This window comes from Equus caballus, chromosome 17 (genome assembly GCF_041296265.1).
Source record: "Equus caballus isolate H_3958 breed thoroughbred chromosome 17, TB-T2T, whole genome shotgun sequence".
In the NCBI taxonomy this organism is placed as follows: Eukaryota; Metazoa; Chordata; class Mammalia; order Perissodactyla; family Equidae; genus Equus; species Equus caballus.
The window spans coordinates 22,338,471-22,350,965 of NC_091700.1; the positions used below are offsets into that span (position 1 = coordinate 22,338,471).

General features: G+C 42.3%; 1 protein-coding gene across 5 annotated transcripts in view; it reads right to left on the reverse strand.

Moving 5' to 3' along the window:
- The window catches only part of SPATA13 (spermatogenesis associated 13), a 346,580-nt gene extending 335,050 nt beyond the window's left edge, over window positions 1-11,530 (reverse strand). For 4 of the 5 annotated variants that reach the window (XM_070240141.1, XM_023621399.2, XM_023621395.2 and 1 more), the window contains exon 1: window positions 10,964-11,530. In XM_070240141.1, the coding sequence (XP_070096242.1) occupies window positions 10,964-10,975 (12 nt within the window). In that variant the 5' untranslated portion in view covers window positions 10,976-11,530. The remainder of the gene's footprint in view (window positions 1-10,963) is intronic. The other variant, XM_070240139.1, reaches the window with a different exon arrangement.
- Between the last annotated feature and the right edge of the window lie 965 nt (window positions 11,531-12,495).

Consider the following 12,495-nt stretch of genomic DNA (forward strand, 5'->3'; position numbering starts at 1 on the left):
TGGCATGTGGGACACCACCTCAGCGTGGCCTGATGAGCGGTGCCATGTCTGCGCCCAGGATTCGAACTGGTGAAATCCTGGGCCGCTGAAGCGGAGCGCACGAACTTAACCGCTCAGCCACAGGGCTGGCCCCTGAAAATACATCTACTTATTTACATAGGCATAGAATTTCTATGAAGCGTGTGGAAGGACCTGGTAATACTGGCTGCCGTGCGGGCGGAGCTGGGTGACCTGGAGGTGTTAGCAGGGCAGAAGGCAGGAGAGAAGAGGCGACTCTTTAGCAGATGTCCTTGTGTACCTTCTAATTTTATAGCATGTAAATATATTACATATTTTTAAAAATTAAAACAATTAAAATTTAAAAATTAATACAACTAAATTTTTATTATAAAAATAGAGTTTTTCTTGCTTTCCAAAAAACTGCCATCTCTCCCACTATGAAAATTCATGTTTATTTAAAAGCAGTTATTTAAGAACAGATTTTTAGTAAACTAGTGGGATATATCTGTTTGTTCAATTAGCAAATTAAACTATCATGAACATTAAATTTTGAATATAAAACCACTTGAACAAAACTATTCATAAAGGATGTTGTTTTCTATCATGAGGCTAATCCATTTACAGCCTTTAGCCCAACTACTTTGGCTAAATCTTTCTCTCTCCTTCGTAGCCCATCTTCATAAATCAGATCCCAGTGAAAATTCCAGACGCACCTTTTCCAAAGAAATAATTAAGGGTGAACTGTTTGAAAGCGAATGTCCCTGCCCCCCTCCTTCCCGTCCACTGCTAGTCCTGCACTGGCCCCCACTGGTGCCCAGCGACCCCAGGGGCTTTAAAGGTGCTTACAGTTTTCTCCAGAGAATATAGTCCCACAATGAGGGAGTTGTTGATTTTCACATTATTCCAGCTATCCTTCATCCCACTGAAAATGTAGGCATCTTATCAGTAGTGTAGGTCCTCACTTTCAAGTCACACACAGATCTAAGGGCTAGACAGGAAAAATTTTCTTTTCTTTTTTTTCCTGAGGTTGGACACCAGCTTTGCCATTTATCCACGGTGTCCTCGGACGGGTGACGTAACTTCTGCAAGCCTCACTCTACTCACCTCCATCGTGAGAACGACAGCTCCAAAAAGCACAAAATGTATGAGTATCTGGTTCACAAACTGCTCATTGATGTTATTTCCCGCCTTTTTAAAAAAAAATCAATGATATATTTTTACATTAAGACTTAACTCCATCCAAACATTTTCTCAAAATTATAATAGATACAGTTGGAATGTCTTAGTTTCTCCACTCCTTACTCTGTAAAATCCTATAGTATGGTGCTGTTTGGCTGAAGCCTCTGTGAGATGGACTCAGTTGTCTCTGGTGGGAAAGTAAGCAAGGTACTGGGCTAGAATTCCTTCAGTGACCGCCCCCGATCCAGGGGAAGGCAAGAAAGGCCCATGGCTTGGATCCTGGGTAGAAGCATTTTCCAGGAGAAAAGTGTCCATATTTCTCATGCTGATGGCATGGACAAGCTCAACCTATAACCCAAAACAACCTTATTTAAATACAGATCCCAAAACACATTTTTCCTAAAATTTGCCTAATTGGAAGCTTTCAGGCAATGTTTGTGTGGGTTTCTCTTTTTCCTTTCTAAATAAATAAGTAATTGGAAAGGAAAAAAATTTCTAAAACACCACATTTACTATCTACATAGAGAAACGGCCACTAAAAGGAAACTTGATAAATAAGATCCCAAGATTATAAATTCTATAAACGAAGAGATCTATTTTCACTATGGAGTTTCAGCGTAGATTTCATTTACTTTGATGCCTTAGGTCATTTAAAATATAAATCCAAAATACCAAAATTCAAAACTTCTCAAAATTTCATATGTAGTGTAAAATGACGGACAATTGTGGGTCACTTTGTCTATGCTGTAATTCACTGCACAAGGAGACCCTTCTACGCTTCCAATCAAAGGCAATTACAGGCATTCGAGTTGAGGATGCAGACGGAGATATTCTATTTGAGACGTAACAGATTGACAACAGACACAGTCTCAAAAGACCATGGCATTCTCTTGGCAATGTGACTGGCATGTGGCCCGATGCTTCTCTAGGCTGAGACCTCACAGACGAGACAGGAGGCAGGAGCATCTGAAGCAATTATATTTTCACAAAGGCATAAACCAAAAGAATAAATTAAGAAAAGTTAAGAAATTCCCATCTCTAAAATTTTTCTGGAAAGACTTTCCCAACCTTGTGTATGAAAACGGGGAGGTAACATTATTGCTGTCTCATAGGGGCTCTGGAAACTCATGGATAAAAATCAGAGTGATTTGGGGGCCAGCCCCGTTGCCGAGTGGTTAAGTTCGTGCGCTCCACTTCAGTGGCCCAGGGTGTCACAGGTTTGGATCATGGGCGCAGACATGGCACTGCTCATCGGGTCATTGCTAAGGCGGCATCCCACATGCCACAACTAGAAGGACCCACAACTAAAATAGACAACTATGTACTGGGGGAATTCAATTGTTATAAGCTCAGGTGCCAATCTTTAAAAAAGAAAAAAAAAAATCAGAGTGATTGATATTTGACCAGCATTTGGGATTCTTAGAGAAGACACATTCCATTTTAAGCTGCCTTTTAGAAAGAGCACAATTCCAGAATGCAAAGCGACCTTAGAAACTATCTAATCAAGTTCCTCTTCTCGCAGATAACAAAATGTAATTTCTGGGAAGTTGACTTGCTAAGCATTTGTTAATTTGTATGAGAGACAAGATTTGCACCCAGGTCTCCCAACCCTCCTTTATTAACAATTTTTGCTCGTATATGTCTTTGCCATCCAAATAAAATTCTCAGTTGCCCTAAGCTTCAGGTTACAAAGGCTTTGTGCAACAAAAATGCAATTCACTTGTTTGGAATTCGGCCCATATTTTCTTAGAAATAGGATACACAATGAATCAGCCCCAAATATCTAATGCATGCACACGAAGCAGCAGTATGCTAAAAAAAAACCCCTGCAAATATAAACACCCTACAGCTGAATTTACCATTCCAAACTGAATTTACCATTCCAACTTGAAATGCCTGGGACAATGGGACAGAGACATCCACTCTCCTTGTGGGGGCCCCTTCAGCTCCAAATAACTGCTAATCATCGTGAAGGGAGGAGCTGAGCTCCAGTGAGTGATGAACGGGAGCCTGGGGCCTCTGCAGGTATAAACCAGGAAACACCTCTGCATCCCGGGGCTGGCTTCCTAATCACCACGTTTACTTTCTTCCATCAGTCTCAGGAAAAGGACCACTTGCTGTTGGCCTATTTTCTGTCACCATCTAGGGTTTTGGACCAGTGTTTTTCTCCTCTCTGCCCTGCTGTTGCCCTCAACACAGTCTCATATTCTTATGTTGCCTACGTATCCTTCTGTCTTTAAAATGAACACTAGGCAGTCTTTCTAGGGCTTTTGAAGGATTTATGACTACTACCAATGATGAGGAAAGAGAGTAGAAATGGCTCTCTCTTCTGCCCCTTCAGCGCAGTCCCTTCAAACCCTGATGAGGTTCCTCCAGGAGTATAAAGGCTTAAAAATCACCGTGGTTTAAACACATTCAGAGACAGGAGTTCTTGAGCATCCTCACTGGATTGAAGGAAGACTCTAAAAACCAGAAAAGGGCTGGGTTTAGGGGGCTGGGGTGATGAGAACTTGAAGGAGATAAGCATCTGGGAAGCCACAGAGAGGAAGAAGATATAGTTCTCTGGCCACCGAGCCCCACCTTGAGCCATTGTTCCGGGTGGCTCTAGGAGAGTGTGCGTGACACAGCCTTTACCTGTGCTTTCATAAATATTTTCATGTCTGTCTACGCTGAACTTAAGTATCAGCTGCTTGAGGAGAAAGTCTGTGACATATCTTCTCACGGCCTGTCAGCACTGAGTAGACAGTAAGTGACTGATAAATACTTGTTGATTGCCTGGGAACTTCTAAGCCACTTCAGTGTCATGACCTTCTTCAGTAGCACAGGGGAAAGAAGGGTATCTCACTGTGCCAAATCTGGGGAAGTCATGAACAGCTATGAACAGTAGTTTTTCCTTACTCTATACATTTGTGTTTAGTTCTTTTCTCCTAACTTGAGGGGAGTGAGTACATCTGAGGCGAGCTTTTAATTAAAAGGTGTTATAGAAGCAGCCGTTGAACAGACCAACCCACCTCCTGGGCCTGTGCCAGACGATTTGCACAACCGACCAGTTACACAAATGTCTGGCTCAAATCAGAAGGTGAAATATATAGTTCTGCCCTTCAGGGACTTGTACTAACTTTCAAAGCTGACTTTTCCAACTCCAGGTTCTGGCATCGATCCCCTTCCTAATTAAGTGTGCCCTGCTCTGAGGAATAGGCATTCTTTTTTGGCTGGATAACAATAGCTATTCCACACAAGAACCTGTTTTTGAAACCACCCATCTTGGAAAGCTAGTGGATCACGTCCAAAGAGTACATTTCGAAAGATTTTGGTATTCCTTGACAAAGTGCCACCAAGTATACTGGATACACATTCTTTAGTTGGGATATTTCAGAGTATAGCCTGGGGCCTCACATTTAGAAGTAAATAGGATAGTCCTCAAAGGAGATTGACTGAGGGAAGGCCATGAAGACATAAATAACAACTCCTCAACTCAAGATGCGAGGGTAGCTTCTGTGGGATGGTAATAGAAATGGATTCCTAAAATAATGACAGAGTTCCGATTCAACTTACAGAAAAAGGCCAAGAAGTGACCTATTAACACTCCTTTAGCAAATGACAAGACATTACATGAGGAAAAGTGGACAACTATGCTCCACCTCTTCTGAAGGCAGAATATGAAGTAATGAAGGAAGTCAAGGAGACAAACAAAAGGACTTTGAAATTCTGATGACTATTGAATACTGAATCTTTTATTACAGAAGACTCTGGAACCTTCTTTGGCGATCTTGAAGCAGCACTGATTCCTATTTTTACAAAGCAGATTGTGTAGCCCAGCCCAGGGCAGGCACTGGCTGCAATACTCACAGGCTTCCCTCTCACCCCTGCTACTCTGTGGCCGCAGCATCTTAATATTTTGAGTCTTTGCAACACATCCCAATTACAACCTTTTTAGCTGTTCCGTGTCTCAGAGAAAACCTTCACATTCTTCTGGCTACCTTTCACAGTCTGAAATATATAGCAAACACATCTTGTTAGAAATAAACAGGGAAAATGCTATCCAGATAGAAGGCTGCCGTAGCTTATCTTCACGGCTCTGAGAGCTGTACAATCTATGCTTCACTGTCCTTTTGGTATTGCGATTTCCTTCTTATCAGGTTTATCACGCTGCACAGGCTATGCATGTGACTCAAATCACTACACCACTCAAAAAAGGCAGAGAGACAGGTCATACCTAGCTGGAAATGGGGTCGTTGTCAGCTTCGTCTGCACTCGTCAGAACCTGACAAGGTTTGAAGCTGATCCTGCAGAGGTGAGAGTGAAAATAAAATATGAAGTGAGCTAAATATAGAAGAATTCAGATTGAATCTCTCTTTGTTTTCTTTATACATCCAGTGCAATATACTGATGTAAAAAATTGCCACAACTTGCTCAAACATTTATTTCTGCTAGGCGAGAATACTAATGGGAACAATAAAGAATTGCAATAGGTCTTGTCTTCAGAGTCATAAACCAAGTTCACTTTCCTCTGTTGTGGGCTGGATTGTGTCTCCCCAAAGTCCACATGTTAAAGTCCTAACTCCAGTACCTCAGAATGTGACTGTATTTGGAGACAGGGCCTTTAAAGAGGTAATTAAGGTAAACTGAGGTCATATGAGTGGGCCCTAATCCAACATGACAGGTGTCATGAGAAAAAGAGATTAGGACACAAACACACACACAGAGGGAAGACCATGTGAGGACACAGTGAAAAGGCGGCCGTCTGCAAGCCAAGGAGAGAGGCCTCAGAGGAAACCAACCCTGCTGACACCTTGATCTTGGACTTCCAGCCTCCAGAACTGTGAGACAGTAAATGTCTATTGTTTACATCAGCCAGTCTGCAGTACTTTGTTATGGGAGATCTAGCAGACTAATACTCCCCGCCCCCGGGGTCTCCTCACCACCAATTTCGATATTCTTTCTTCTTTTATCAACTTCATTTCACTCTTTTTCCTAACACTCACTTGTCTTCCTCCACTGAGCCCCTCTCCTGCTCTTCCTTTCTCCTGCCCTGCCTCCTCTTCTACTAAAGAGGTTCCCTCATCTTCTTCCCAGAAGAGATGAGAGCCTTGGGAAGGTGAGGGGAGAGAATGCGTCATGCACCCAGCATTGCCAGGTCTGTTGAGACGCCCAGTCTGCCAAAGCTCACAGGTGCGTCTGGTTTGCAAAGGTAAAATGCAAAATCACTTGACATCATCAGAAAATGTGCCTCCCCCTTTCTGGGTGACTCTGACCAAGTCACTCAACTTCCCTGAGTTTCTTTTTTCCCATATACTTAAAACAAAATGGTGATGGGGACTCTTGCATGGTGGTTGTGAGGTTCAATTCAGATAATACATTGGAAAATACTTTATACGCTAATCACCGTAGCTCAGTTTTCCTGTCTGTAAAACAGGTACTAGCTACAATTTTACAGCATAGTATCACTGTATTTCACTAGCTTGATAACAGTTTATTTTTGTTTCTCCTGCCAGTTAATATTTATGAAGAGTGTTATACTTGATTCTAAGAGGACGATTCTAAAGACACAAAAGACCTTGTTCTTGCCTTCATGGATCCTGCAATGTATGTGGAAAAATAACATTTTAACAGTAAAAACACTTATAAAATTAGTTCAAAGTGGTTTTCAGAGCAGCGACCAGGTACATGTAGCCAAATCTCACTGCAGGTCAAGCCAGGTACATACATGAACTTTCTAGGACAACTTTCCAGATAGTAATTTCCAACTATCACCTACCTAAAGTCACTGCCAGCAGAAGCTAACAAATGTGATTTAAAAGATTTAAAATCAACATAGTATTGGAAGTCCTAGCCAGAGCAACTAGGCAAGAAAAAGAAAAAGAAAAGGGATCCAAATTGGAAAGAAAAAAGTAAAACTGTCACTATTTGTGGATGACATGATTCTATATGTAGAAAGCTCTAAAGAATCCACCAAAAAACTATTAGAAATAATTAACGAGTACAGTAAAGTTGTAGGGCACGAAATCAACATACAAAAATCAGTTGCATTTCTACATACTAACAATGAGGTAGCAGAAAAGAAATCAAGAATACAATCCCATTTATAATTGCAACAAAAAGGATAAAACACCTAGGAATAAATTTAACCAAGGAGGTGAAAGACCTATATATTGATAACTATAAGACATTATTTGAAAGAAATTGAAGACATAAACAAATGGAAAGATATTCCATGCTCATGAATTGGAAGAATAAACACAGTTAAAATATCCATACTACCTAAAGCAATCTACAGATTTAATGCAATCCCAATCAGAATCCCAACGACATTTTTCATGGAAATAGAACAAAGAATCCTAAAATTTATATGGAACAACAAAAGACCCCAATAGCCAAAGAAATCCTAAGAAAAAAGAACAAAGCTGGAGGTATTACACTCCCTGAATTCAAGATATACTACAAAGCAATAGTAATCAAAACAGCATGGCACTGGCGGAAAAACAGGCACACAGATCAATGGAACAGAATTGAGAGCCTAGAAATAAAATCATACATCTACGGGCAGCTAATCTTTGACAAAGGAGCCAAGAACATACAATGGAGAAAGGAAATTCTCTTCAATAAATGGTTTTGGGAAAACTGAACAGCCACATGCAAAAGAATGAAAGTAGACCATTATATTACACCATACACAAAAATTAACTGAAAACAGATTAAAGACCTGAATATAAGACCTGAAACCATAAAAATCCTAGAAGATAACATAGGCAGTACATTCTTTGACATTGGTCTTAGCAGTATCTTTTTGAATACCATGTCTCCTCAGGCAAGGGAAACAATAGAAAAAATAAACAAATGGGACTACATCAAACTAAAAAGCTTCTGCACAGCAAAGGAAAACATCAATAAAATGAAAGGGCAACACATCAAGTGGGAGAAAATATTTGCAAATCATATATCAGACAAGCAGATAATTTCCAAAATATATAAAGAACTCATACAGTTCAATAACAAAAAAAATGAACAACCTGATCAAAAAATGGGCAGAGGATATAAACAGATATTTTTCCAAAGAAGATTTACAGATGGCCAACAGGCACATGAAAGGATGTTCAACATCACTAATTATTAGGGAAATGCAAATCAAAACTACATGAGATATCACTTCACACCCATCAGAATGGCTATTATTTAAAAGACAAGTAATTACAATTGTTGGAGAGGATGTGGAGAAAAGGGAACCCTGCTACACTGCTGGTGGGAGTGCAAACTGGTGCAGCCACTATGGAAACCAGTATGGAAGTACTCAAAAAATTAAAAATAGAACTACCATATGATCCAACTATTTCCCTTCTGGATATTTATCCAAAGAACATGAAATCACAAATTCAAAAAGATATACGCACACCTACGTTCATCACAGCATTATTCACAATGGCCAAGACCTGGAAGCAACCCAAGTGCCCATCAATGGATGAATGGATAAAGAAGATGTGGTATATAAATACAATGGAATACTACTCAGCCATAAAAAAAAGACAAAATCATCCCATTGGAAACCACAAGGGTGGACCTTGAGGGTATGATGTTAAGAGAAATAAGCCAGACAGAGAAAGATAAACACTGTATGATTTCATTCGTTTGTGGAAGATAAACTCACACATGGACAAAGAGAACAGTTTAGTGGTTACCAGGGGGAAGGGGGATGGGGGGTGGGCACAAGAGGTGAAGGGACGAATTTATATGATGTCTGAAAAATAATAATATACAACTGAAGTTTCACAATGTTATAAACTATTATGACCATAATAAAAAAAAGATACAAGACAAAAAAATATTTAAAATCAGGAAAGGTAATAAAAACCTGAATGATAACTAAGTAGTATATTTTGCCTTAAACAAATCTAATTCTATAACAATTTGCACAATAGATACTTTAATACATAAGTACCTCTAAATATTCTTAAAACATGATTTGCAGAACCATATTTTTGTTTTCTCATTAACTTCTCAGGAACTGCTGAAAAAAGATTACCCACAATAGCAACACTCCCGTAGGAAAAACATGTATTTTTCAGGAAAGCAATCGATATCTGACTTTAGAAACATCTCAACCAAAAAGAAAACTGCATATTTTTTTTTTTTAGAAATTCACACTCATTAAGAATGATAAAAATGAGGTAGTTTGGTCAATAGGAACATAGGGATCCAAGGGTTTAACGAGTCAGAAGCAGCCTGTCACAGGAGTCCCATCTGAGTTTGGATCCTGACTCTACCACTTGCTGACTGGCAGCTCTGGAGCAGATGACAGCACTTTAGTGAGCGTCGTCTTCCTTATATTCCACCCGGGTACAACAAGTGTGACACTGATGGAGTGCAAAGCTCGCTGCCAGTCAGGGGGGCCAGCCACCGGTCATCGCGGGGGGAATTTCCAAATGAGAATATCATAGTGGATTATAGTTACTTCCTAGCCTTTTCCTCTCCCTTAACTGTGCATTTTTCTAATTAAACTTTGTATGTCCCTCTCACCACTTACTCCTGTTCTCTCAAGTCTAGCACTGTACACAGCACAAAGTAGAGCCTCAATAAATATTTGATGAATGAATACAAGAATAAATAAACAACACAGATAACTGAAAAATGGAGGCAGAGGAAGAAATAAACTAGGGTGTGGAATACATCTTAAGAACTAGTAACAGATCGGTGTCTTTGGCAAACAATTAAAATCAGGAGAAACAGATTAAAAATACCAAAAGATACCTTTAGCTACAGGAAGATAAAAGGAAAAGGGGGTGGGGGTGGGGGTGAATGCCACTGTAGGTGCCAATCACTGCTCTGGAAAAGATAATTCAAATTCCTTGCCAATTTCTTTTTTCTGTAGTGTACGGCTAAAACAAGTAATCTCTGAGACAATAAGCCAAAATTATCTGGCACGTTTACATGTAAGAAAATACCCAGTGAAATAAAATGAAGTTGATTCTCTCCCATCCTTCGTGAAAGTCGTGTCCTTCTGTGGTCTGAATTTTTAATACTGTGTGTACTATCTGCTGTATGTGCTTTTCTTCTGTAAAGATTTTGGTTAATACGTTGGAAAGGCTGAGGGCCAACTCGTTTTCATGGATCCAAACCAGGTTCTGTATTTTATTTTCTGAAAACGATAATCAAGGAATATCTATCAGCAGACACTACATTGAAAATGAGGAAGCAGTATACCTTTTTTTTTTTTTTTATCGTTTTAGAAATGAGTATCCTTTAACTTTTTTCATGTCTTTCATCGGAACACAATCCAAATATTTTCAAAAGCAGAGTAATATGGCATTACGTAGGTAGTAGCCCAGATCCAGATGCCCTAACGAAAGGATAAGTGGCTGAGTTAACTACCCACTGAGACAAGTATCCAAAGAAACTTCAGACTTGGCGCATCCAGGCGAGAGGCTCCCAAGGATTCCGCATCCCCCTCCCCCGCGCCCCTCCGTCGCCCGGCAACCTGGGCACGCCGCGGCTCGCCCCGCCCCCGCTGCCATGGCAACAGCGCCGCGCCGCCGCGCCGGCTTTGTGCTCGCGGCGCCGGGCGCAACTGCGCGCTCGCCCCCAGCACCTGCTGCGGCCGCGGCAACTTTTCAAAGCTCCTCCGCACTGACTGGCCTGCCGGTCTCTTACCCGGGGCCCTGATCCTGGCCTCCTCTCACCCTTGTTGCAGAAAAAATGTTACACGGACGCGGGATCCTGGCCACCTGCTGCGTGGTGGTCCCTTCTCTAGAAGGGAGGGACGGGTGCCAACCGGCGCAGAAAGACCACTCACCTTTCTCAGCATTCCTCCAGGTTAGCAGGGGAGCCTTCGGAGGGGCCTCACCATCCCGCGCCGAGCTCAAAGTGGGAAGGAGTCACGGAGAAGCGACGGGAAACTTCGGCCTGGGCGAGAGCCGCCCCGAGGGGCCCTGCGCCCTCCTCATTTGCACGACAAAGGGCTGGACCTTCAGGCCGCTCCGTCCGGAGGCGGTTAATCCGTCCGACCGCCGCCTCCCTGGAGAGTTCAGATCGGCTCTGTTCAGATGCCACACTTCCCCGGCGATGAACGGCTCCGCGGGCTCGTCCTCGGCGGCGAGTTCGGCTTCCGAGCCCCGGGCTGTGCTATTGTTTGACGGCCCCCGAAGCACGGGGTGTGGGGGGCGGCCTGCCACAGGCGTTTCAGGCCGGCTCAGGTTGAATTTCTTGCAGCGTTTTTCTCTCAAGCTTCCTCCCAACCCGTTGCTGTTGCATATTCATAAGAAGGCGGAGTCGCTTTCCACCTCTTTTGAGTCCTCGGGGTTGAGGAAGCCGAGGAAAAGAAGGGCAGATGATTTGATTTGGAAGGAAACCCGAAGAGAATAGGGTGGAGAGATAGGTGGCAACGTAAATAAGCAAACACAGGATTCCTATTTCACAATTTCTTCTCCCACCCTCAGGCGGCGAAAGCGCGCGCGCCCACACAGACACACACACACACACACACACCCCCCATTTCCCCGTGCCTGAATTGTGCTAACGGAGTTTCAAGGAGGTCCTGACTAAATCCCTGGTCCTAATTGTAGTATTAGACTAACTGGGTGGGGGGGGGAGGGTCTGCCTAGAATTTTTAACGATGACTTGCGCTATGTGCTCGTCATAACAAAGAGAGCAGTTAAAATTTTATGTATTTTTAATATATAACTAAAATTGCATTGATTCTATTGCAAATTGCAATCATAATTGTCTGCTTTTAATACAGTGCAGCCCTCCACCATTCTTAAAAACCCGTATTTTTTATAAACATTCAAATTGCTAATTCCAGAAAATAAAAATAGCGTAAGAAAAATGACAGGCGTAAGGAAGTTCACATAGGGGACAGGGACAGTCTGACTGACAAGCACTAAAGCCGTTGGTGCTGAGCTGTTCCCCCCGCCCCCCCCCCCCCACCCCCCGACAGAACAAGTGGTCCTCCAGAATGGTTTCTCTTTCCTCCCTGAAATTTCCACCATTGGAATCGTCACTAAATTACGTCGTGGAATTCAGGTCCAGTCCACCCCTCAAGGGATGGGGGTTACCTGAGAAGGGTGATTTGAACGGACGCAAAGATTCTGCCTAACACTCGGCTCCCAAACCAACTGCCGCGATTCTTCACCGAATTTTCTCCTCGGTGTAAAAGTCCTACAGGAAACCCCTGTTAAGATATAAATTCGTTAGCTGAAAGAGGTGACCCATGCTCATTAACCCTCACTAATTACAGGTGGTTAGACTTATGGACTTAGAAACCCACTTACTCCACAGGTCCTCACAGGTGCCCATTTACTGGTGGGTGGTGGGTGGTGGGGAGAC